Source organism: Triturus cristatus, chromosome 2_1, assembly GCF_964204655.1.
Source record: "Triturus cristatus chromosome 2_1, aTriCri1.1, whole genome shotgun sequence".
NCBI lineage: Eukaryota > Metazoa > Chordata > Amphibia > Caudata > Salamandridae > Triturus > Triturus cristatus.
In genome coordinates this window covers 1,045,688,147-1,045,712,609 of record NC_140581.1, presented here as the reverse complement: position 1 = coordinate 1,045,712,609, position 24,463 = coordinate 1,045,688,147, and the positions used below count along the sequence as shown (strand labels likewise).

The 24,463-nt window shown below is 43.1% G+C and overlaps 1 protein-coding gene across 3 annotated transcripts in view; it reads right to left on the bottom strand.

The window, feature by feature from the left end:
* Nucleotides 1-4,862: 4,862 nt before the first annotated feature.
* FAM13A (family with sequence similarity 13 member A) overlaps nt 4,863-24,463 on the bottom strand; it is a 927,448-nt gene continuing 907,847 nt past the window's right edge. For all 3 annotated transcript variants that reach the window (XM_085635480.1, XM_085635470.1, XM_085635487.1), the window contains one exon: nt 4,863-7,386. In XM_085635480.1, coding sequence (XP_085491606.1) covers nt 7,263-7,386 — 124 coding nt within the window. In that variant the 3' untranslated portion in view covers nt 4,863-7,262. The remainder of the gene's footprint in view (nt 7,387-24,463) is intronic.

Sequence of the window (24,463 nt, the reverse complement as noted above, 5' to 3'; positions counted from 1 at the left end):
TCTTTGAAACAACCCCATTTACGTTTAGTAAATTGAGTGTGATAATGTCATGACCCCCATACATCTGCTACTATGATACTGAGATGGTTATAAAGTTGTACAATTGTTTGACCAGCCCTACCAGAAGGTCCTACACCATTCTGTCAATAACAAAGGGGTCCCACCACCGTTGTGAGAAACCTCAAAGTAGACTTAACTGCTGAGTTGGCAGGTTGCTCAAGGCAACCTACCACACAGCCTGGAGAAAAATATTGTGTTGAAAGGCATTCTCTGTGCAAATACTGAAGAGTATTGCATCCACGTTACGATTCACCACTGTACTATATATAAGATGCTATGATCCTTACCACAAAATAGCATGTCGAAATGCTAGAAACAATCAGGGCATCTGTATTAGGCCATTGCAACAGTCCTATCCCATTTAATTAAAAACGTATTTCTCAAATCTACCCGAATAGATTATAAGTGGGAATGAATACTGACACTGCAACATATATAGCTCAAAAAAGAATTTTAAAACCCGGTTGCGAAGAAAGGGAAGCAAAGACTGAGGACCTTAATAAGCAGAGCATTATATATATATTTTAGATGGAATGAACACTTAGATAGTGACCACAGCCACACTACAGCTTTGGATATGTTTGACCAGCAATAACCTATGATAATGGCGAAAGAGAACATAATGTCTAGTGGAAGGAAGCTCAGTAGAGCTACATTTTCAGGAGCTTAACAAGAAAGCAAGAAAAAAATAAAAATCTAAGTAATGGATTTACATCACAACTATCTACAATCTTGGGATCTACAAAGTTGACACATCTTGACACAAACTAATCAATGTATTGACAAATTAATTCCGGCCTAGATAAGCAAGACGACTCTTTACTATGCTGATGCAATTAGCATAGCATCTATTAAAGCAAGCACATGCAGACAGAATAGATGACAAAGTTAGAATGACGAACTCAAAACCTATTCCAGATTAACCCCAGACGATCTCCTTGCAAATTAATTGCAATCACAAACAAACAGAACTCATGCCACAGAACTCAAGCATTTTAGAAAGCAAGAGGTTTAGGTCCAGAGGAAATTCATTAAAATCTACTCCAATATGCAGTTTATGGGCCCAACGGTACTGCAGCTTACAGTGGAATCCCCAGAGGGAGGAGAACAAGCCTACTGTGTTTAAATCAACTAGACAAATACAGAAATTAATTTTCCTTTATGTACTCATGCAGTCAAAACTGAAATAACAATCACAAAACGAAACCTAACAGATCAGCTAGAGTCAAAAACGTCTTCCATGCTCATGAGCGATGAACAAGGGATTCTTGATAAATAAGATAAGTAGAAACATTAATGCCAGTGCAGCAGATTTATGTGCTTATAACAAAGAAATCCAGCAGAGGGGATTCAGTTTCTTTATTTGTGGTTTAGCTCGGCAATGTTGTCACTGCAAGACACACCTATTGTGCTCCTCTGTGGGTATATTCAGAGAACTATGCAGACATAAGCATAGATGTTAAAAAGCACGCTCATGATAAGGTGCGCTAGAGGATGCCTGGATGGGATGGAAGGGGTGAGCAGAATGAATCTGTGAATGTGCATAGACAATGGCTGAAAAGCCCGTCAAAGCCCTTTTAAGCAGAGGTTCCACGATCAAGGTATGACGCTCTCTGGGACATTAGGCTCTTTTCAAGATCGATCCCCGGAGGGAAGCTTTGCGCGTAGATAATTAATTTCGGTTTGAGGCAGAGGGTGTTGTGCCCAGTCCACAGCCCTGAAAAAACAGAGATGTTGTCCCAGTTCTGGGTGCAGATTTTTACGAGGGCCTGAGAAGGTCTTGGTATCCAGTCATAGTGCTGAGGATCCAAATGTAAATCTCCTATTGGGCTTACAGACTAATGGAAGAGCCCCCCTTTCATTGCTGGAGTGGACTTGTTTCATGTCCTCAGTAGCTGCAGTAAATTGCGACTTAGTAGAGTCGGTGCACTGACTTGTGGAGTAATGCACCAATGTTCTGTCCATTCAATGATGAATGGTCTTTCTGAATTTCAAAGCATTGCGCACCAAACAGTAGCTTTAGTTGTGGTCCCTTGGCAGACAGAGGTTACAAATCCAAAGTTGGTTCTTCCACGGGAATATACTGCTAAACATCGTAAAAATTAAATACTGTATTCTCCATACCCTCTACCCAAATATTCATTCTTATGTGAGCTTGTCACACAGTCTGGTTCTGAAGTGATTGATGAAACGGAATGGCCAATTCCTTCAAACTATCAGTGTTTCAGCATCTAAAATAATGTTTTTCAGTGAACATTGGTGGTATAGCAGCTGAAACACGTCCAAACCTGATTAAGGAAAACACTTTAAGCTAGAGTCTGTGGCCTGGTACATTGCAAGTTATCAGGTAAAGTACCACAAGTCACCTCGTATCCAAAACTCCTTTTTGAAGCAAAACTAATGGTACTGGTCAAAACCCAACACGAGATGGTAAGAGTGAGCACAGCATGTGATGACAGCAGCACATGCTGTAAGCCTAAGAATCAGAGAATGCACTGTGTGTAATAAATCCCATCTAGGACAAGATGAAGGACCTGATTGAGAGTTTGGCTGAGAGGATACTCTGTCGCAACTGTGACAGTGTACCCTCTCCGTCAAACCCTCGGTCCACTTGCCTGATTTACAGGTGGGCAGATCTTAAGTATGTTGCGGCAGAGCCACTCTGGATTTGTCCCCGTCATACTCATTTAACAGCCCATCACAGTACGGTTTGCCATATAACACTATCTGTCCAATTTGAAGAAGGCCGTGTTATTTTTTTTTTTTATTACTGTTTGTCACCCACGGACAGTGGGGAAAAAATGACCCCCAAACGATAAGAGCCGACTGCTACACTGTTGGAGGGGGTCATTAGTTTTTTTTAAATTTTTTTTACAAAATCCCACTTTTGGAATGTTGTTTTTAAAAAAGCAAACCGTTATTAAAAGTTTGACGAGCAATTGCTATGTTTGCCAGAGCAGTCCGTCAAGCTTTTAACACATTATCAGGAAACCAGAGATGGCAGTCCCTGCAACTGACTAGAGATGTCTGCCGGGTTGGTAGACATCTGTAAATGCGGAATAAGGGTAAAATACTCTGTTGCCCTGATGAAGTAAATACCGTCCCCCGCACTCTAGGTCAGGCCCTAAGTTAGTCCATCGATTTTAAGGTGCACTGACACTCCATGGTATACTGAGAAACAGAGAGCGGAGCTAAGATGTTCTTGGGTACTGATTAAGAAGCTGGTCTACTTTGCCCTGGTGTTGCAATGTTTGAATTTGGGTCAAGCTTTCCTTTCTTTTGGGGTATTCCAAAAGCACTTGGGCTTTGTTTACAAAACAGCACTGTTAGCATGAAGCCATGTGTCAGACAGCTGAATGAAATCGAAAGCAATGAATCCTCGATGAAAACGCATTAAAACACTGACCAACTCATTCACTCCTTCAGCTAAAATATCAATCCATTTAGGAAATTGAATTAGATTCAGCAAGACAGATTCACTTGGAGAACACAGCAGCCTACAATCACACACACTAACTACCACCATAGCCAAATCTGGAAAAAACATTTAGGACAAAGGCAGGAAATGTTCTTTTCTATGCAGCATTAGTGTGTTTGACGACCCCATTGCTAATTTCATCATACACTCGAAGCACTTGAGCATGCAACTGAAGCCCAACGCACTGACAGAACTCAAAGAGGATGACTGATCTGTCCTGACAAATCTTGAAAGGAATTCTTAGCAAACCAATATTACAACATCCACTTTAGAAAAGTTGCAGGTGGAAGTTACATAATCACCTACCACTACTCCTCTACAACAACTGTTTTTCTGCTTCGGCACTACATTATAAAAATCTATGGATCTCAATGATTTTGGGAATGATTGTAGTCTGCTTTTCAGTATTAATGCTGCATCCTCAGCAAAAACAGAAATACATGAACGGGCAATAGGTGATTTACTAAACTGTGTACACACACACACAAACACACACACACACACGTGCACATGCGATAATTCCATAGACAATTAACACTAAACTAAGTGACCTGCGCAAAGGCCCTGCCATTACTAAGCAATCTGAAAACAATAAAGCGACTTTAAAGTTATTTTGGACCAACTATTTTGGTTAGAGCCTTATGCAAAAACGTAAACTTGTTGCTCTTGTATGAGGCACGGGAACCTTCATTATACCCTTAAACGACAATTGAAATGTCAGTGAAAAGCAGAACAATTGAGGGGTAGTGCCACATTGCTCTATCTCTATGCAGTGTATCTGGCATATTACAGGAAAGCAGAAAGTGCTGCAACGCTATATTACCCTAAATTTCAGAAGAATACACGAAGGCCAATGGTTACAGAAACATTCAAAGACACCACAATTTACCCCTACCATTTAGTAAAAGAAACATATGCTATAGGGGACCTATTATTCGAGGACAACAAGGATGAGTACCCTTTGAAGCCTGGCCAGTATGCTGCCTCATACACATGAGTCAGACACCTTTACATAATTTCCTGCCTATTGGGCAATTTCTGGATGTGGAGTGGAAACTCAACACCAGAAAAATCCTACCTTGTAAGAAGGCACACTATTGCGCATGAAGGGTAGGGAGGCATTAGAACAAAGACAACAGGGTCAGTTTTCTCGCACAACACAGGTCGCCCTCCACATTCTTGTTTGAGATCACGGGGAAACAAATGAGTAAAAGAATGGTCTGTCAAAAATAACAGCATAAAACGCAAGGTAAAGTCTTTTGACAATGAATCACAAGATAAACTATTACCTATTCTTTATTGATGCTACATCAAAAAATACAAGTCTGTTTCTTTGGAGTTTATTTAATCTCTTTCAGTCTGTCGAGCTATTCACAATGCTAGATATTTCTTTTATTGAAGTGATTTAAAAAAATGATTATTTCAGTGCATCACTATGATCACAGAATATAAACAGCGATGTGAAGGGTGCACTGATGCCGATGATGACATTATTATGACTATATAACGCACTCTTCGTCTTCGGAGAAGTCAATGTTGTGGCATACCTATATACAAGGCACCCTCTGACTCTAAACTGTCTTATGCAGTTTTAACATTTTAAAACACCTGCACCTCTTATTCACAATATCTTCATAACAGCAGAGCATTGTTTTTCAAATACTTTCCAAGGATAATATTTTTGGGTGCGTGAATACTCATTTTAAAGCGACAGCTTGTCAGCGCTCAGAAGTTTTCATCTGATCCAGGCACAGGCAAAACAGTTTGTTGCTCGTTTTTAATATAGAAGAGAATAGACTATGTTAAGTGGACACACCACCTTTTTTGTAGTTTAAGTTACAGTGGTAACCAACCTACATTCTTTCAGCGTGTTCTGCTTAACTAGTCCTTGGATATTCCTTAAGATGTCAGCTGTTTGCGGTTTTCCAGTTTCAACCATTTTGCAGAGTGGCACAAACATCTGGGTTAACAACCGATATGTGGGAATCTACCCATGATGTACAATTTTGGATATGTAGCTTTTCATACCATCAAATTGTTTTCTGAGTGTTAAAAAAATAATTATATTCGTAAAGTGCATAAGAACACATGGGCTGCTTAAAGTTCTGATAATTCACTTGTAAAAAAAAAAATGAAGTCTGGATCTTTGGAACAAAGAAGGGTTAGAGCTCTTTGGGGAAAATAGAAATAGTAGAAAATGTGCAGTCTCACAGACAAAGCCCCAATTACATAGTAATCCCCCATTTACTTGTTGAATGTGTAGCTTATTCACTTCTCCTTCAAGTCACCACAATTCTTCACCCACCACCACTGGCCAGACCACTCTTCAAGCACAAGCTGTTTACAGAGCAAAGGTCTGAAGAATTCATCACAGATGAGTCTTCAAACCTGAACTGCTGCTCAGCACTTGAGAAGCATGATGGCTGAGAACACTGTTGTTGGGTTTGTACAGAGGGGGTCTTCCACCCCACATAGCAGAGTAGAACATTATCATTAAACCTTCTTGCTAAGACAATGCCCTGCACCACAAAGTACACCTGGAAGGACGCTTTACCTTCGATTTGGCTTCAGTACCACCCACTAATAAAGTCACCTCGTTATCCAGGAGCAGTGTCCTTGTATCGTTATTGTATCTTGGATGGTGGACCAAATGATGTGCGGAAGGTGTGAGGGAATTCCTTTGTCTTTCAGACTCCTGTCCAAAATGTAATCAAGCCCAAGTAGCTACCATACCGGACAACTAAGAGCACAACCCATTCTGTCCCCTCATATACTCCAACTTAAGTAATGTTTTCTTGTCTAGTATATCAGCATCAAGGCAGCTCACCGTACCCTGACCTCCACTCACTTACTCTTTCATGAGTGAACGTTGTCCCTTTCATCTAACATCTGAATGTAGATGAAATTCCTCAGAACTGAAAACAAGTCAGGTGGTGTACGTGCTTGCATTCTCTGGTTGTGCACACTCAATACTTCAAGAAGCACTGCTTTCACAATTGCACAATAAATCAGTCAATGCCAAGTAGTTAATACAGAGGTAGAATGATCCACAGATACCATTACTTGGCATGCACACCTGTCAAGAAAGCAGCGGGAGCGTCTTCACTTTTATAACCATTGATTACAAAAAGACCATCTTAAGGGCCACTAAGGTAGTTTGCAATAAAATACATACTGCTGAGCAGCTGATTGCAGCATCCACCCACAAGAGTAAAAGTGTAAACAAAACCGAAACTCCAGTTTCTAAGTATTTTAGCGTACTCCTTTTTTTTTTTTTTTTATGATTGTGATCCCTCTCGCCCCGGGCCAACAACAATTTCAGATGAGATCTACCTGTGAGCTGGCACTCTGCAGCGATTCATAATGGGGAAAAGCAAAGATCTCTCTCTCATCTAGCTGTTCGTCACTTGAAATTATAGTGACAGTGAAGGGAAGAATACATTATATGACAGATAACACAAAGAAATTTTGCTATCAATCAAATGCCACTGCTTCTTAGCAAATGGTCAGCTCCCCATCCAGAAGGAGCAGGTCAGGCTGGTGCAGAGGCAGTGCACACCACAGAGAGGCTTAACAGCACAGAGTAAGAGACAGCCTCTTCCCTCTGCCGTCCAGAATGGAAGTCTCGCAGGTCTTTAAGAATAGCTTCTCTCTCCGACTGGTTCTTGATGAGTTCTTTCTGTGCTTTTTGCATGACGTCTTGTCTCGCTTCTAAGATCCTACTTTACACAGGCTTTGAAGCATTCCTCTTGCCGATCAGTACCTCCAGGAGTCGCATCTTTGCTTTCATTTGTTTGTAATCACTGTATTCGTCCACCATTGGAGAGCGATCTTCCTTCTGAACGGTCCTGTAGAGAGATCATGACAGACACATGAATGCCTTATAACACAGAAAATTCAAAACAGCCTGGGGCTCATTCTCATGGGGCACCAATGCCAGCTAAAAAAGATGAACAAGAATGTAATGAACATCTATCTGTAAGCCTCTCATGGGGCACCAATGCCAGCTAAAAAAGATGAACAAGAATGTAATGAACATCTATCTGTAAGCCTGAAATGTAGTTTTAACTAGAAGATAAAAAGTATATAGTGGGTATGAAAAAATACATTCATCAGCTTAAGCAGAGTCATTGTATTTGCCGGAATTCTGAAGAACTTTAGGAATTGACCACTGTCAACTTACTTTCCAAGTTTCTCATCAATGGATATAATTTATTGCTATATGTACATTTAAAGTTGTATTGATCATATTGTTTTTTCCTTTGTTTCTTTCTCCCTCCATTTCTTCTAATCAACCAAATATTTGTATCATGTGCAGGTTTGTGAGGAACAGGGTAAAATTAGTGAATTTTTATAGAACACATTAAAAAACTTAACCTTAGTCTGATTGTGACATATGAAACAGTGGGAAATTTGAATTTTTCATTTCTACTAAACCACTCAATGTGGTTTTCCTTTTTTGTTTGTAATACATAAGCTAATATTTATTCTATGTAGGATCAACAGAAACACTGGAATTGGAGTTGAAATTTACACCAATTTTAACAGAAACAGTAGAACTGTATTACAAATTAAATCAATCTCCACCCTGCTGTACTAACAACAAATTTCGGCAATTCCTGCACTCCACTCATCTGTTGGCTATATAATTAAAAAGGAATATGCTACTTACCAGTATGCATCCGTTCTTGGCATGTAGAGCTGCAGATCTACACACTTTTGCATACATCGCCATCTGGTGTTGGGCCCGGGTGTTTGCAGTTTGCTTTTCCTCTTGGAAAGTCTTTGGAAGTCACGAGGTCGGTGACTCCTCCCTTGGATCGTATTGCGCATGGGCTTCGGCTCCATCCTCAGATTGTTTTTCGCCAACAGGGAAAGATGGAGCGTAGTAATAACAGTGAAGAAACCCATGTGTGTTGTATCTAAATAAGATAGACTGGAACAGATACAGGTAGCCGGGGAGGCGTGTGTAGATCTGGAGCTCTACATGCCAAGAACAGATGCATACTGGTAAGTAGCATATTCCGTTCGAGGCATATGAGCTGCAGATTACATACTTTTGCATAGACTATATAGCAGTTCCCAACCCTAGCGGCGGCCACCAGTATCTGTTGCAGTGGTTTGAAATAGTGTTTTTTGCACAGACTGGCCCACACTAGCTTGTTGCTTGGTTTGCACATCTACACAGTAATGTTTAGTGAAAGTGTGCGGTGTTGACCATGTAGCTGCTTTGCAGATATCATCTAATGAGATGTTCCCTAGAAAAGCCATAGAAGCCCCTATCTTTCGTGTAGAGTGGGCTTTAGGGGGAACAGATAGCGTTCGTTTTGCTTTGTGGTAGCAAATCTGTATGCATTTTACAATCCACCTAGCCATCCCTGATTTAGAGATGGGGTTGCCTTTGTGTGGTGGAGAGAAAGAGACAAACAGTTGTTTGGTCTTTCTGAAAGGTTGTGTTCTCTGGATATAGTAAAGTAAGGCCCGTTTAACATCTAGCGTGTGTAGAGCCGTTTCTGCAACAGTTTGAGGTTGCGAGAAAAATACCGGTAATTCTACCGATTGGTTTAGATGGAAGGGGGAAATGACTTTGGGTAGGAATTTTGGGCTGGTACGGAGGACAACCTTGTTCTGGTGCATTTGAAGAAAAGGTTCTTGTATAGTAAGTGCTTGTATCTCACCGACCCTTCTAAGGGAAGTGATGGCTACAAGAAAAGCTGTTTTCCATGTGAGAAATTGAAGTTCGCATTTATGCAAAGGTTCGAAGGGCGGTCCCATTAGCCTTGTGAGAACTATATTTAAGTTCCACACAGGTGAGGGTGGTACTCTGGGGGAAATTATTTGTTTGAGGCCTTCCATGAAGGCTTTAATGGCAGGCACTCTGAAAAGTGATAGGTGCTGTCTGTTCTGTAGGTAAGCGGCAATTGCTGCAAGGTGTAGCCGAATGGATGTATATGCTAGGTTACACCTTTGTAGATGGAGCAAGTAGCATATGATGTGCTGTATAGATACGTGTAGAGGGTTGATTGTGTTGTTATGGCAATAAACAACAAATCTTTTCCACTTTGCAGCGTAGCAGGCTCTAGTGGTAGGGCGTCTAGCTTCTCTGATGACGTTCATACAGTCAGGGGGAAGGTTAAGGTATCCGAATTCTAGGATCTCCGGAGCCAGATTGCAAGGTTGAGCTGAGCTGGGTCCGGGTGTCTGATCTCTCCATGGTTCTGGGTTAGGAGGGATGGTGAGAGGTGTAACTTTTGGTGTGGCACTACCGAGAGTTCCAGCAGTGTGGTGTACCACGGTTGTCTGGCCCATGTTGGAGTTACTAGAATCAGTGTGAGGGAGTGCTGTTGTAGCTTTCGCACCACTAATGGAATTATTGGGAGAGGTGGAAAGGCGTACGCAAATTTGCCTGACCAGTTCATCCATATCGCATTGCCTTTGGACAATGGGTGTGGGTATCTGGCGGCGAAGCTTGGCCATTTTTTGTTTTCGTGGGTGGTGAAGAGGTCTATGTGTGGATGTCCCTACATCTGAAAGAACGGATGAAGAACCTGCGGGTGAAGTTCCTACTCGTGGATCTGCTGCGTTTGTCTGCTGAGCAGATCTGCCATGGTGTTTTGGACTCCTGGGACATGTTGGGCTAGGAGAAAGATTTTGTGTGGAATTGCCCATCTCCATATGCTCTGTGCTAGTTGAGAGAGCTGTGGAGAGTGTGTGCCGCCTTGGTTTTGAATGTAGTACATGGCCGTCATGTTGTCTATGCGAATAAGGTCTGCCTTGCCTAAAATGTGAGTGTGAATGGATTTTAGGGCTAGAAAGATTGCCAGTAACTCCAGATGGTTGATGTGGAGTAACTTTTGTTGCGGCGTCCATGTGCCCTGCACTGTGAGGTGTAATAGATGAGCTCCCCAGCCGGAGAGCGATGCGTCTGTTAGGATTATTTGTGGAACCGGATCCAGGAACGGTCGACCTCTGGAAAGATTCGTGGTTAAAGGTAATCGGTTTTGAAGTTGCTGGCTGCGGTTTTATCGGCTGTGGTTGGTACTATAGGGAACTGTAAGAAAATACCAGCTCTATTCAAAATATTTTTTATTTGCCAGTTTTCTTCAAAGAAAACGGAGAGCACCATACAGGGTTTGTTGTATGATTTTTTGGGACCCAAGATTGGCTGAAACGGAATATGTGAGCATACATGCCAGCATACCCGATTCAGACTGGAGAGTGGGGCGGCAGAATAATTTGTGGCCAGTTTGAACTTGTTGGGCATAGTCTTACCGGTGCCTGTTCCTGTAGCCCTGTCTCCCCTCCCGCCGCCGCATTTGCCAACGTTGCGGCCGCTGTGAGGAGGGGGACTTCATCCCCCAGGGTACCTAGCGCCAAGCCGGAAGCCGACGTGGTAGCGGACGCGCCTGGAGGCGCTTCAAATTGCAGCACAGCCCCGGTGGAGCGGGCGGCAGAATAATTCGTGGCCAGTTTGAACTTGTTGGGCATAGTCTTACCGGTGCCTGTTCCTGTAGCCCTGTCTCCCATCCCGCCGCCGCATTTGCCAACGTTGCGGCCGCTGTGAGGAGGGGGACTTCCTCCCCCAGGGTACCTAGCGCCAAGCCGGAAGCCGACGAGGTAGCGGACGCGCCTGGAGGCGCTTCAAATTGCAGCACAGCCCCGGTGGAGCGGGCGGCAGAATAATTTGTGGCCAGTTTGAACTTGTTGGGCATAGTCTTACCGGTGCCTGTTCCTGTAGCCCTGTCTCCCCTCCCGCCGCATTTGCCAACGTTGCGGCCGCTGTGAGGAGGGGGACTTCATCCCCCAGGGTACCTAGCGCCAAGCCGGAAGCCGACGAGGTAGCGGACGCGCCCGGAGGCGCTTCAAATTGCAGCACAGCCCCGGTGGAGCGGGCGGCAGAATAATTTGTGGATAGTTTGAACTTGTTGGGCATAGTCTTACCGGTGCCTGTTCCTGTAGCCCTGTCTCCCCTCCCGCCGCCGCATTTGCCAACGTTGCGGCCGCTGTGAGGAGGGGGACTTCATCCCCCAGGGTACCTAGCGCCAAGCTGGAAGCCGACGAGGTAGCGGACGCGCCTGGAGGCGCTTCAAATTGCAGCACAGCCCCCGCGTCGCGGGACAGCGCGCGGGCAGCGCCGGGGCTAAGCCCGGGCAAAGGGCGGGCCGTCTGTGGCCGTCCGGGGCAGACAGGGGCTGGGCCGGGCCACCCCCCTAACGTCGAGGTAAGAGGAGCTCGGTGTTTCAGGCCGTATTGCCGCATCTAGTGCCGACCTGCTCGATACCTCTGCTGATCGACAGATGTGAGACTGTTCCTATTGTCGTGACTCATGGATATTGACTGGGTTGCACTAGAAGGGGCTATTGTGGACGATTATATCTGCTCTCCTGCCCGGTTTGTGAGATTCATGTGAAGCACACAACGACAAACTTGTAGGCATTTAATTTTCAATCTATTTTCCACTTAGATACGTTAGGTGTTAAGTTGCTTCTCACCTTGTTTGGAGGAGCTTGGGTGACCTTGCCCACCTTTTTAACCTCTCTATTACTCAAGTGTGCTGGTCGCAGAGTATAGATTGTTGTTGTACAACCGGTGGTTATTTATTACTCCCAAAAGTGCCCGTAAGACTGAATAATTTGTGTAGCATTTGAGTAGTTTTCAGTGTATTAATGTCTAAAAATAAATTGACTATGGATAATTATTTAGTAAAGGTGGTGAGTAAGATTAATAATGAAAGAAGGAAATCACTGGGTCGGGGGTTCTCCCCACCCCCACCTTCTCCCGCACCTAATGATAACTGTAGTGAAAATGCTGTATCCCCCACTAATGACATTTTGTTGGGAGAAACTTTTGTACCATTGGTTGTAGACCAGGATGCATTACAACAGAACTTACTAGATGCTTCCACGATAGTTTCAATCGCACAATCTCCTGTAAAGAGAGTTGTAAGAAAATGCATGAAAACGCTGCCTAAGCGGGGGACTTTAATATAAAAGTCCTCATCTGCCCCGATTCAGAGTAATGGGTTTATTCACAAGAGAACTATGACTAGTAAGTGTAATACTAGCACAGATATGAATATAGACCTTTTAGCCCAAATAACAAAGATATTTGAAGATAAACTCGAATCGGTTGTGCAGCCACTTGTAGATGAGATTGGTTTATTATCAGCTGAAGTGTCTAGATTGAGTGGTCTTATATTAAAAATATCTAATGACCATAGTACACCACTAAGGGAGAGGGGGGACCAACATGTAAAAGCAGCAGCACGGTTATCGTCGATGGAGAGAGTAAAGAGTCCTCAACCTATTAAGTTAAGTCAGTCGAGAGATAATAATCCCCTGACTGTAGAGGCTCCAACTAGGCTGGCGGTGCCTCTAGGCTCATTAAGGAAAACTCATTCAATTAATTTACCCCCAGAGTGTGAGCCATATGTTGCTGTTCTTTCAAAATGTCCCACCCCTGGACTCTTCCCTACCCAATTCACGGAATGAATCCCATGACTCACTCAAACGCAAAACGGTCTCCTGGTTGAATAAAAACTGTGGGTTCCCAATAAATTTTGCGGACCAGATATTATTAACTAGGCGGGTTCCTTGGATCGGCAATGCTAGAAAAACTTGCAGAGGTGATTGCATAATCATAAACTTTAGACACCCCCAACACGTTGCGACTGTGCTACTCAGAGCGGCGTCGCTGGTATTGGGGGAAAATAGTGTGGGTGTGCATCCCTTGGGGTATTTTTATAGTCATCTAGCTAGGTGGTACTTCTGATCTAGAGATATCTGTCGACACTCAGGCAGGGGAGCAGAGTATGAGCATCATAGAATCCGACCAACCATGTTTGGAGGTTTTCCCACTACCTAATGATGCTGAACTTACATCTGTCTTGACTCCTAAATCTGTGATAGTAGATGAGATTCTAAACACTATGGAAGCTAGTAATTTTGATTTGAGTGAGGGTGGACAATGTAGTATTGGGACCACTGAGATTGCGGTTAACAATACTAAAAAACTTATAATAGATAAAATAAACATTGCAGCTAGCTCTGTATCTGTATTAGTTGAGCATGATAGATCGGTGAAGGCAAATTCACCCTGCCCTGAAGGGAATTCATCTGTTAGACTAATATCATGGAATATAGCAGGTGTAAGCAGGAACTTACGGGACGCTGTTTGGTGTTCCTATATCGAGGAGTTCGATATAATCTTTCTCCAGGAGACTTGGGATGTTGAAACTCCCCATAGACTAGGGTATAAGACATTTTGTTGTGGTGCGATCCCATCAGTAAGAGGGAGAGCATCAGGGGGATTGGTGATCTGGGTAAGGGTTACTTTAGATATAGATGTTGCCCAATTATCGATTTCTTCTCCTGATTTATTGATATTAAAAATGGATACAAGGGGCAAAGGTATCATACATTTAATAAATATATACAATAGACCACATTCATCTAACAAGGAATCCAAGGTGATAGAGCTTTTGGATTCCGCTTTGGACAAATTAAGCCCGGATGCACAGGTAGTGGTTGGCGGGGACTTTAACCGTAAATACGAACCAGTGTTGGGCCTGGAAAATTTATTTGATGACCAGGATTCTGCAAATAATGTCCCGCCCCTGGATTCTACTGGATCGGTTAAGAGTTCTATAGCTGCCATCCAGATCCTACAGCTGTCTGTGACCCACGACTTAAGGGCATGTAATGGTCGTTTTCAGTCCGACAGACCTCCTGCCCCTACATTTTGCAAAGGCAACTGTAGGTCACATCTAGATTTTATATTGGTGTCCCTGAACTTATGGCATTTATTGATTGATTTTAATATCGATCACAGAACAGAGAGTGATCATTTTCCGCTTCATTTACGGCTGGACTTCGAGCCATTCATATCTAACCTAATTGGAGAATCTACATTAAGTTGCTCATTTGGGGAACCTCAAATAACAAATAATAGGCGTGCATTAAAATGGCCATATATTTTGGCTAAAGAAGAGACGTTGCTAAAAATCTATAATGCATTCGCTGATACTGTGGAAGCATGTCAGATGCCCCTAATAGGCACACAGGGCGTTTTAGATATGCATTACAAATTAGTAGACGCTTTAAACCCTCATCTGAGTAAAATTTACAAAAAGGATAATAATAATAAAGTTAAGCATGTAGAATCAGCCAATCAATGGTATAATAAGGATTGTCGTACAGCTAAGTCACTTTTGATTCAGGCAGTTAAACTAAATAACCCTAGGGATATAAGAGACAGAAGACAGGTATATAATAAAACCTTGACCCAAGCAAAAAAAGATTGGGATGATGCCCTATGGGCCGATCTTTTAAATGCGGCCAAAACGAGAGACCAGAGTACCTTTTGGAATATAATTTCAAAGGGGAACAAAAAGGGTAGATCTTCTAGGGATATCTATTTAGATGAAAAAACATGGTGCGACCACTTTTCGAAACTGTATGCTATTAATGATGAGGGGCTACCCACGGGGGACCAAGAGATTATCTCAGTACTGAATACGGCTCCCTTGTGGTTTAGCCTAAAGGAAACCACTGATATAATACAGGCCGTTAAAATGGGTAAAGCTCCTGGTCCGGACAAGATTCCTAGAGATTTATTTAAGCATGATAACGAAGTCTGGGGGCCTTATATAAATTTTTTATGCAATTCTATTGTGGCAGGAACACCAATTCCCGAAACCTGGAAAGGGGCTGAAATTGTAGTAATTTTTAAGAAAGGGGATCGTTATGACCCGAGCAACTACCGCCCGATAAGTTTAATAGACCTTTTACAAAAAATATTCGCCAGACATATTTTAAACCGCCTTTTAGAATGGATAGAGGAGACTTCAACATTAACCAAATGTCAGGCAGGGTTTAGATCCAAAACCAGCACGGTCGACCAAGTATTCAGATTCACGTGCATCTGCTGGAAGTATATTAATATAAGGAAGGGCAGCGTGTACGTGGCATTTATTGACTTGAGGGCCGCTTTTGACCTCGTTCCACGTAATTTGCTGTGGATCAATCTTAAAAACATGGCAGTCCCTGGTGAATTGCTCAAAGAACTTATTAGATTACACACAGGGAACTATGCCAAAGTCAGATGGGGAAAGGGTGGTGAAGTTTCAAAGGCCATACCTATAGGTCGGGGTGTGCGCCAAGGCTGTGTGCTGGCGCCCACACTCTTTTCATTATATGTCAACGATATACCCATCTATTTAAGTAACTGTGATCATGACTCCCCGAAGTTAGGAGGTGAGGTGATCACATCATTACTTTTTGCCGATGATACGATTCTCATCTCACAAACACCTAAGGGCTTACAAAATTTAGTGAATTCCTTTAGTAATTATTGTGCAGGGAAGGGGTTAGAAATAAATTCATCCAAAACAAAATATATGTCCATAAACCCACAGAAGTCCTTTAGAAAAAACTTGATATTAAATGACCAAAAACTGGAGTACGTTGGGAGCTTTAACTATTTAGGAATTATTTTGGACAGTACGCTTTCTTGGAAGGGGCAGCTGGAAAAAAGTAAATTATCCTTAAAACAAAATTCTATGCCCATTTTAAAAATGCATGGTAGTAGCTACTTTAAAGCTATTATTCCGGCATTGGAAGTATTTAAGGCAAAGGCACAATCAGCAGCACTCTATGGAGCGGAATTATGGGGGCATTCCTGCAAAAGTACTTTCGAGAAAGAGGAAAACTATTTTATACGCAGGTTGCTCAAGATACCAACGAGAACTCCCTTAGTACCAGTGTTTTTGGACATAAACCTCAAAAGGACAGATTACCATGCAATACTAAGGCCACTATTGTATTGGGTCAGATTATGGACAACCCCGGAGCTGAGCGATTATAAGAGCGGGCTGATAGAAATAACTCAGAATGTTGGGTCTAATAGAATAGCATGGCTAAAGCACATTTTTCAGTGGTTTAATAAGCTGGGACTCTCCCAGCTATGGGAAGAACCCCAAAACATGACACCCTCTCTTAAAAAACTTGTAAAATCTACCTTTTGGTCATACGTTAGTGATGAACTAATTCATAGCTCAACGATTGGCACATTGTCCCAGAAATTTTTGACTTTAAAGGATATTCCTGAATTTGAACAATTTATGGATGAGATAGAACCACCCTTAGCTAAAACTCTATACTTGCAACTTAGATATGGGGTTTTACAAACCACCGCTAATACTTGTAGGTGGGGGGGGGGGGAAATGATAGCAGCCTGTGTACCCTTTGTTTCCAAAATGCAAATGAAAAAGATGCCCACTTATTGTTTTTCTGCCCAGTCTATAAAAAACCAAGAGACCTTTGGATCAAACCCTTATGTAAAAACTTGGGGGTTAGGTCTTATAAAGAGGCAGAACGTATACTTAAGTCAAACACCACCCAACTGGTGGTGTTTTGTATAAGTAGTTTTTTATTTAGTGTGTATTTCATTAGGAAACAGATCGGTTGTAAGTTGTAATGAATTGTTGCGGGTCCTATTCCCTGTCCTGACAAATTGACTAGATAAACACTGATCTCTTCCTTTTAAATGTTTTAGACGCAAGTTTTAAACCTGGCTTTTTAAATTAATTTATAATGTCTTATTCGATTTTATGCGGTAGTTGCATAATTATTGTGAAAGATTAATTGCTGTCCGTCCCATTCTATGTAATATTAGAATATTGGTCTGTGCATATGTATCTAATTGTACTTAATCATTGGAAATGTTTATGTATATATTGCTTTTATGGCTTTTGCCGAAATAAAGTTGAATATGATATGATATGATGATTCGTGGTGTTCCACCACTGCAGAGAGCGATGGGTGCGACCGTCTACCAACACCAGATCTGTCAGTTGCCCCTGGGCCTGGTTCCATTGGCGCGCTAAGCACTCTTGGAGTGGACGCATCTGGAGTCTTGCATGAGGCACTACGAAAATGCAAGAGGCCATCATCCCTATCAGTTGCATAAACACTCTTGCTGGGAGAGAGCGTTGAGGTATGAATCTTTGACGCAAAGCCTGAATGCTTGCAATCCTGGCAGGATTGGGGTAGGCTATGGCTTTTGAGGTGTCTATGGTGGCACCGAGGTATTGCTTTGTGTGGGATGGTATTAGCTGGGACTTTTGGTGGTTCACCGTGAAACCTAGCTGGTGAAGTAGTTGGATTGTAGTGGCGGTGTGATGTACACATTGATTGTAGGACGTGGCTTTTATTAGCCAGTCGTCCAAATATGGGAAGACGTGAATGTGCTGTCTTCTGAGGTGTGCCGCCACTACCGCTAGGCACTTGGTGAATACCCTTGGTGCTGTTGTGAGCCCAAATGGGAGCACCTTGAACTGGTAGTGTTGCCCGTCCACTATAAATCCGAGGTACTTTCTGTGGGCATGGTGTACCGGAATGTGAAAGTATGCGTCTTTCAAGTCCAGTGTGGTGAGAAAGTCATTCTGGGAGAGGAGCGGAAGTACCTGCTGAAGTGTTATCATGTGAAAATGGTCCGAATGAATGTATGTGTTTAGAGGCCGGGGATCTAAGAAAGGTCGTAGAGTCTCGTCTCTTTTTGGTATCAGAAAATATAGGGAGTAGACCCCTAAATTTTGCTGATTGGCGGGGACTTGTTCTATCGCCTCTTTTTGTAGGAGGGAGATTACCTCCTGTTTTAGTAACGTGGAATGTTCTTGTGACATTGGGCGTTGCCTGGGTGGAATGTTGGGGGGGGGGGGGGGGTAGATGTCAATTCTAGGCAGTACCCTGAACGAATATTTGGGTCACCCATCTCTCTGATGTGATGGACTCCCAGACGTGAAGGAAATTTTGTAGTCTGCCCCCGACCGGAGTGGGATGGTCTGGAGGGAGCAGGGGGAAGTCATTGGGTAGGCGGTGTGGCAGAGCGGGCGGTATTTGTTTTGCCTCTGCCTTTATTGTTATTGCCTCTATAGCCGCCTCTTTGATAACGCCTTGTGAAGGTGGATTGAACAGGGGATTTGTAGGAAGTGGACGCGCTATCTGAGGAGTAGCCTCTGCCCGTGCCCCGAAAAGAAGAGCGGCGAAAGTAGCGCCTAGGAGGGTGTGACTGTAGGGCTCCCATAGATTTCGCCGTATCTGTGTCTTTCTTCATATTCTCGAGGGCCTCATCTACTTTTGGACCGAATAAATGTTCTTGATCAAAAGGATGATTTAATATGGAGGCTTGTACCTCAGGTTTAAAGCCTGAAACTCTCAGCCAAGCATGGCGACGGAGGAGGACGCTAGTGTTAATGGCCCTGGAGGCTGTGTCTGCTGTGTCTAAGGCACAGCGTATAGAGGTGTTAGTTATGGTCTTACCCTCTTGAATTAATTCATTGGCCCTATTTCTGTATTTTTCTGGGAGATGGTGCATGATGGGAATTTGACCTCTTCCGTGCAGTGGATACCACTAGGGAATCCAGTGGCGCTGGCCCTTTGATGTAGGCAGGATCTGTGGGGGCAGCTTTATACTTTTTTTCTATGCGTGGGTTTAGGACCCTAGCCCTGACTGGGTCTTTAAAAACCTCTGGCGCATGTTTTATTACCCCTTTGAGCATAGGCACTATAGAAGTAGACCTATGTGCGGTATCAAAGGTGTCGAGGAGGAAATCTTCCTCTACCGGGTCAGTGTGTAGCTCTACCCCGTGATAATGTGCCTCCCTGTGAAGTAGGTGGTGAAAACCTAATGAGTCTTCTGGTGGAGATGGCCTGGATGGATAAAGGTCATCTTGTGCGACATCTGGAATGTCTGGATTATTATAATCGTCCCATGGGTCTGGGGATCCTGTAGGGGTGGGGTCTTGTGGCACATCTGCTGGATCGTAGTATGGGTCCCCCTGATCATCATGGTCTGGAGACGGGGTCGGAGAGTGATGAGGCAGGGGTGGAGAAGGCGGAGAGGGTGGAGGAGGTGGGGAAGGCACTCTGAAAGGGGAGGTAGCAGAGTCTTTCCTCTTTGGAGGTGGAGCTGGTTTGTCCAAATGTCTCTTTTTAGAAGAAAGTGCCAAATGTCCAGTTTTTGGATCCTTGGTAAGTGTCTTTTGCAAAGGATCCGGTGTAAACAGTTCTTGAGACAATGGCTGTTCGGTCGGCGCCGAAGGTTTCGGGGCCGATGGCTTTTTAGGCTTGTCTGTGCCGTGCTTTTTTGGAACCTCCGATTTTTTGGTCGGCGCCGAGGCAGGCTTCGGCGCGAGGCCGATCTCTTCTTCGGTGCCGAAGTGTGTTTATCGGCACCGCTGGCAGGCTGGCTCGAGCCCGAGCCGCCGGAAGGCTTATTAGGCTTCTTCACCGGGCCCGAAGGTGGGGTGTTTGAAGCAGTGTCTATGGTCTTGCCTAGGCCCGGTGGCGAAGGCGTGACCGAAGCCTTTTTGGGAATCGGCGCGGGTGTGGGAGGGGGTATTTTACTCACGACCCTCTGTGCCGGGGTAATGTCCTCCACATCCGAGTCATCGGCTTCGGAAGCACTGACGAGGTCCTCTTCGGTGTGCTGCTGTCCCGGAGCTTCGACGTCGTCCCCGAAGATGTCGACTGGAATGGAGGTCGAGGAGTGCGCCATGTTTCGTCTGGCCCTTCGATCTCGATAAAAGTCTTTTTGGATCTGAAAGACTTGCAGGAGGGACAGTCTCGAGCCTCGTGTTCAGGGGAGAGGCAGAGGTTGCACACCTCATGAAGATCGGTGTGGGGGAATTTGGACCCACATCGAGGGCACTTCTTGAATGGAGTTCTTTCCATCAGCCGGGACCGGAGCTTGGATAGGCCCGAAGGCTGCCGTCGACGACTGGAATCGAAGGTGTGTCGAAGAGAAGGTGATTGAGGGGATCAGTATCTGAACAATACCGCGAAGAGCGAGGATTCCGCTTCGATCGTCGAACTGGAAATGTTCGGAACCGGAGCGCGAAGTATTACATCCGAACACAATGGCGGAAAAAAAACTATCTGAGCATGGAGCCGAAGCCCATGCGCAATACGATCCAAGGGAGGGTCATACTAATCGTGTAAACATTATCAACTCCTCCCTTATGATCCAAAAAGCTCACCCCTTCATTCCAGATTTAGTGAGCAACAACTCTTCAACCAGCTGACCGTACTAACCTACCTCCATACTACAAGCTTGCAAGAACACTCACTTACATGCCTCTTGATAGCCCAAGACAAGCAGCACAACCCTGTTGACCCAGCAAGCTGACCCAGCAAACGCACCCAGATGTGTAATCCTATAAATAAAGCACACTTTTGATTGTTCAAACAAATCCATCTTCAATATGTCGCTCTTGCAAACATACAGCAGTAAAAGCAGTAATAAAAATAAAATCTCCTACCTCAGCAGGACTCAGTCAGAAAAATAGTCATCACATCAATTATATAATGAGGACTGACTTGCTGACACAGCTCATTTTGTGGGCTACACAAGTTAACAGTTTGTCTTAAACGGAGAGGACACTTCAATGAAGTTAACGATGGGGTGAACAGTTGACATGAAACAGCATATACAATGTTCCAACTATCAGTGCTGCAACTAGATTTCCATTTCATTGCACTTTGACCAACCACTTCTATTCTGATCACAGGACTAAATTACACTAGAAACGCTCTGTTTGAATCACAGCCAAAACCCATAGACAATGCCAATATATCTAGAACTGCAGCAAACATGCCCATTTCAGTTGACCTGCTTTACAGTTCCAATTAAATTAGTGGGACTGTGTATTGGATCAACAAAACTTCATAATGTAGGGACTAACTCTTCTTCTATCATCAGTAAATGTTGTTTCGGCTAGCTCACAGTACTGCATCTAAACTCCTAAACCTCCAGAGTTATAGATCCTATAGGCAACCTCGAACATGACCACTCTTATTAATAGAAACAAATCTAACCCTTTCATCTGTCACTTTTGCATGCACATGGTTTCACAAAGAGAAGAGACAATAATACATTTTCAATATTTATTGAAAAGATCTAATCCTTGTAAGTTAAACATGATAATTATATGCAACATTGTTCTAAAGCTTTAGAATGGAGGAAAACAAACAATTCAACCATGTTAAATATTCCTAAAGCTACTCCCATCTATCACTAACACCCCTACACTAGTGACAGCATGGTGAGAGGTCCCTTCTGCCAGACCCTGTTGGAATGATCTAACCCCATACCTTGGTGTAATGTCTCAGAAAGCCGGCATCAGAGCATTAACAAATGCACTCAGTCTCGGTGTTCAAGCCTGCACACATTTCTACTTGCACAGCTATCTTCCTTCTCAGGATGAATACCAGGGCCTGCGGCCTGCATTATTATTATTCACAGCTGTCTGTCGCATAAATGGTAACTCTGGTGAGAAGTGTCACTTGCAGAATTCAAAATGGACGCTGTTTAAATAATAAAACACCAGCCTTATCTCATTCTGCTAGAGACGCAGATTTTATTTTAACTAAGTCTGGGGAAGAAAGTTGTCTCCTATGAGCATATAATAAAGCAAGGACATTGTGTTCTAGTATGTGTGTCCCTGGAACTAACAGTGCAGACTACAGAAAAGCAAAGTCTACCAAACATGCGTGTGTGGCATTTTCTCGTGTTAGCGAAAAACATGTTCAAACCCCCATCTTAAACAAAATGCTAAATTAACAATCATTTGCAATGCAATAGGTCTTGCACTACTGAAAGTTTGAGCTATTGGCAATGCTATTAATAATCCAGCACAAATAGCTCAAACTTTCAGTAATGAGAGCTACTGCAAAGCAATTGCGGCACTTACGCTTTAATGTCACTCATAGGAAAAACGAAACAATAGAAAGGTCATTTATAAGCAATCTGAAGACTTGGCATGGGGAGTCGTTCATAACACTGCTGTATCTGCAAAACAGATGAACAGCACTCAGGAAATCTCACCTATTCATGTTTATAATAAATGTTTCACGTTTCCAAGCCACAGCACCATTACCGCTGGCAGCATTTGCATCTTGCACTGCCACTTGTGTTTGCACGAGAGGTCAGTGCTTGCACCGCCCATAATTACAACTGTGTTTATTAACATAATTGCCAGTCTCCTCTCCTCTTAACATGCCAGCCACCCTTCTTTCACAAGCGCAGCAGCACTTAACCCTTATGTAGGAAACCGGGTGGAACTGGTTTTAACTGCTCACATTTGAGATCACAGGGACAGATGTTTAACAGGGCGGTTACTCATTCCAGGAAAGACTAGAGGAGGAGGAAGATGGGGGAAGGGGAAAATGAATAAAGCCCAGGCGAATACATTATCGTAAAACATCAATGACGTTGAACAGAGCTAACTAAATAATTCCAGAAAGATTGGTGGAGCAATAAATGAATACACAGTTTGACCAGGAGTAGTCCAGAAGAAATATGCTGCGCTGCCGCACAGAACGAGTTTGCACCATATAAAACTGCCACATAAAAACAAAAATTGATCAACCATTCCCAAAAACAGGAGCAAGAAACAGTGGGAGGAAAATTGAATAGCAAGCTCCCAGATGACTAAAATACACTATTTCACCCGGACTGACGCAAAAACACAAATTCATGACAGCAGCACAGTTCAATGAATCATTCCATAAAAAGAATCACAGCAATGGAGAAACAAACAACTGCACACTTGGGACAGGCCAGAGTAAGAAACACAGGACTGCCTCTCAGCGTTTTTTCAAACATTCAAAAACACAGACACAGAGAAAAGGAGATGGAGAACAAACTTTGCCAAGATTATGAAGAAACTAAAAAGCCAAAAAGTAAATTGCAGTAAAAAATCCACCGCCACGCGATTTCTCTACCTGGCGTGTTGTCTTTAAAACATACAGAATGCTTGTAATGCATCAATTAAAGAGCCGTGTAATGCAGGTCTCCTAAGTACCTCCAGATTATAAACTATTTAACAACGTTTACTAAATCACCATGGAATCAATAACGCACGATTTCAGGCTTTCAGCAAGTTCAGTCACACCTGAGAGCTGAATATTGTGTTTGAATAGATCTAGAACATATTTCCGAAACTGAAAAGCATTTCTTTAATAAATGGCTCAAGATTAAGAATTGCCAATCCATGGGCTCTGGCAGAATCTAATGGCATATTTTACAGATGGCCAGTATGAGCAGGAAATGCTTCTACCTGCCAGAGCTGAGCTCAGATGCACATACATCTGCACAAAGGCTGGCTGTTAAACATTCCAGAAAAAACAAGCAGCGACGGGCTAAAATAATCAATTTTAAAAAAAAGTTCTCCCAAACAGGAGATAAAGAAGGTAAGCGTAAGTCAGGGGTCTCCAACCTTTTCTGTGTTGAGAGCTACTTCTGCTCAAGGAAAGTCCTGCTGAGCCACTAGCATATGTTATCTCTGTAAAGTAGTGGCAGCCTGTGTTAAAGTTACACTATGACCACTCTAAGCTGGATTGTCAGTAGTAATCACCCAAGCATTCAAGATAAGGTTACCTGCAGAAATAGCAGGAAAGCATTCCTCGCTATTCAATGCCACCCCCTCACTAATGAAGTTACATTCAAATTATCAAATGCTCTGCGGCACAGAGGACAGAACTAGAGCAGTAAGCCCCCACCAACTCAGCTTGAATTAGCATTAGGCTATCAACTTTAAATGTGTTTTAGAAATAAAATATTTTGTCTTCGTCAGCATATTAGTTATTGAAAATACACATATTTTTTTTCTATCAAATACCACTTTCCATTTTGGGCAAACAAACTTAGTTTCCAGAATAAAAATCTAAAAAGCATATTTGCCATTAAAATATCAGTTTTCAATTTTAGAAAACACACAATCCACAAATATCAGTACTATCATGTAAAAATGCCTCACATAGACAGATTCTGCTTAAAGTGCCCAGGTATTACAATCATAGGTAATGGATTTTCACCATAGCACCAAGTATGCTTTTGTTATGCAAATAATGCCCACCGTTATAC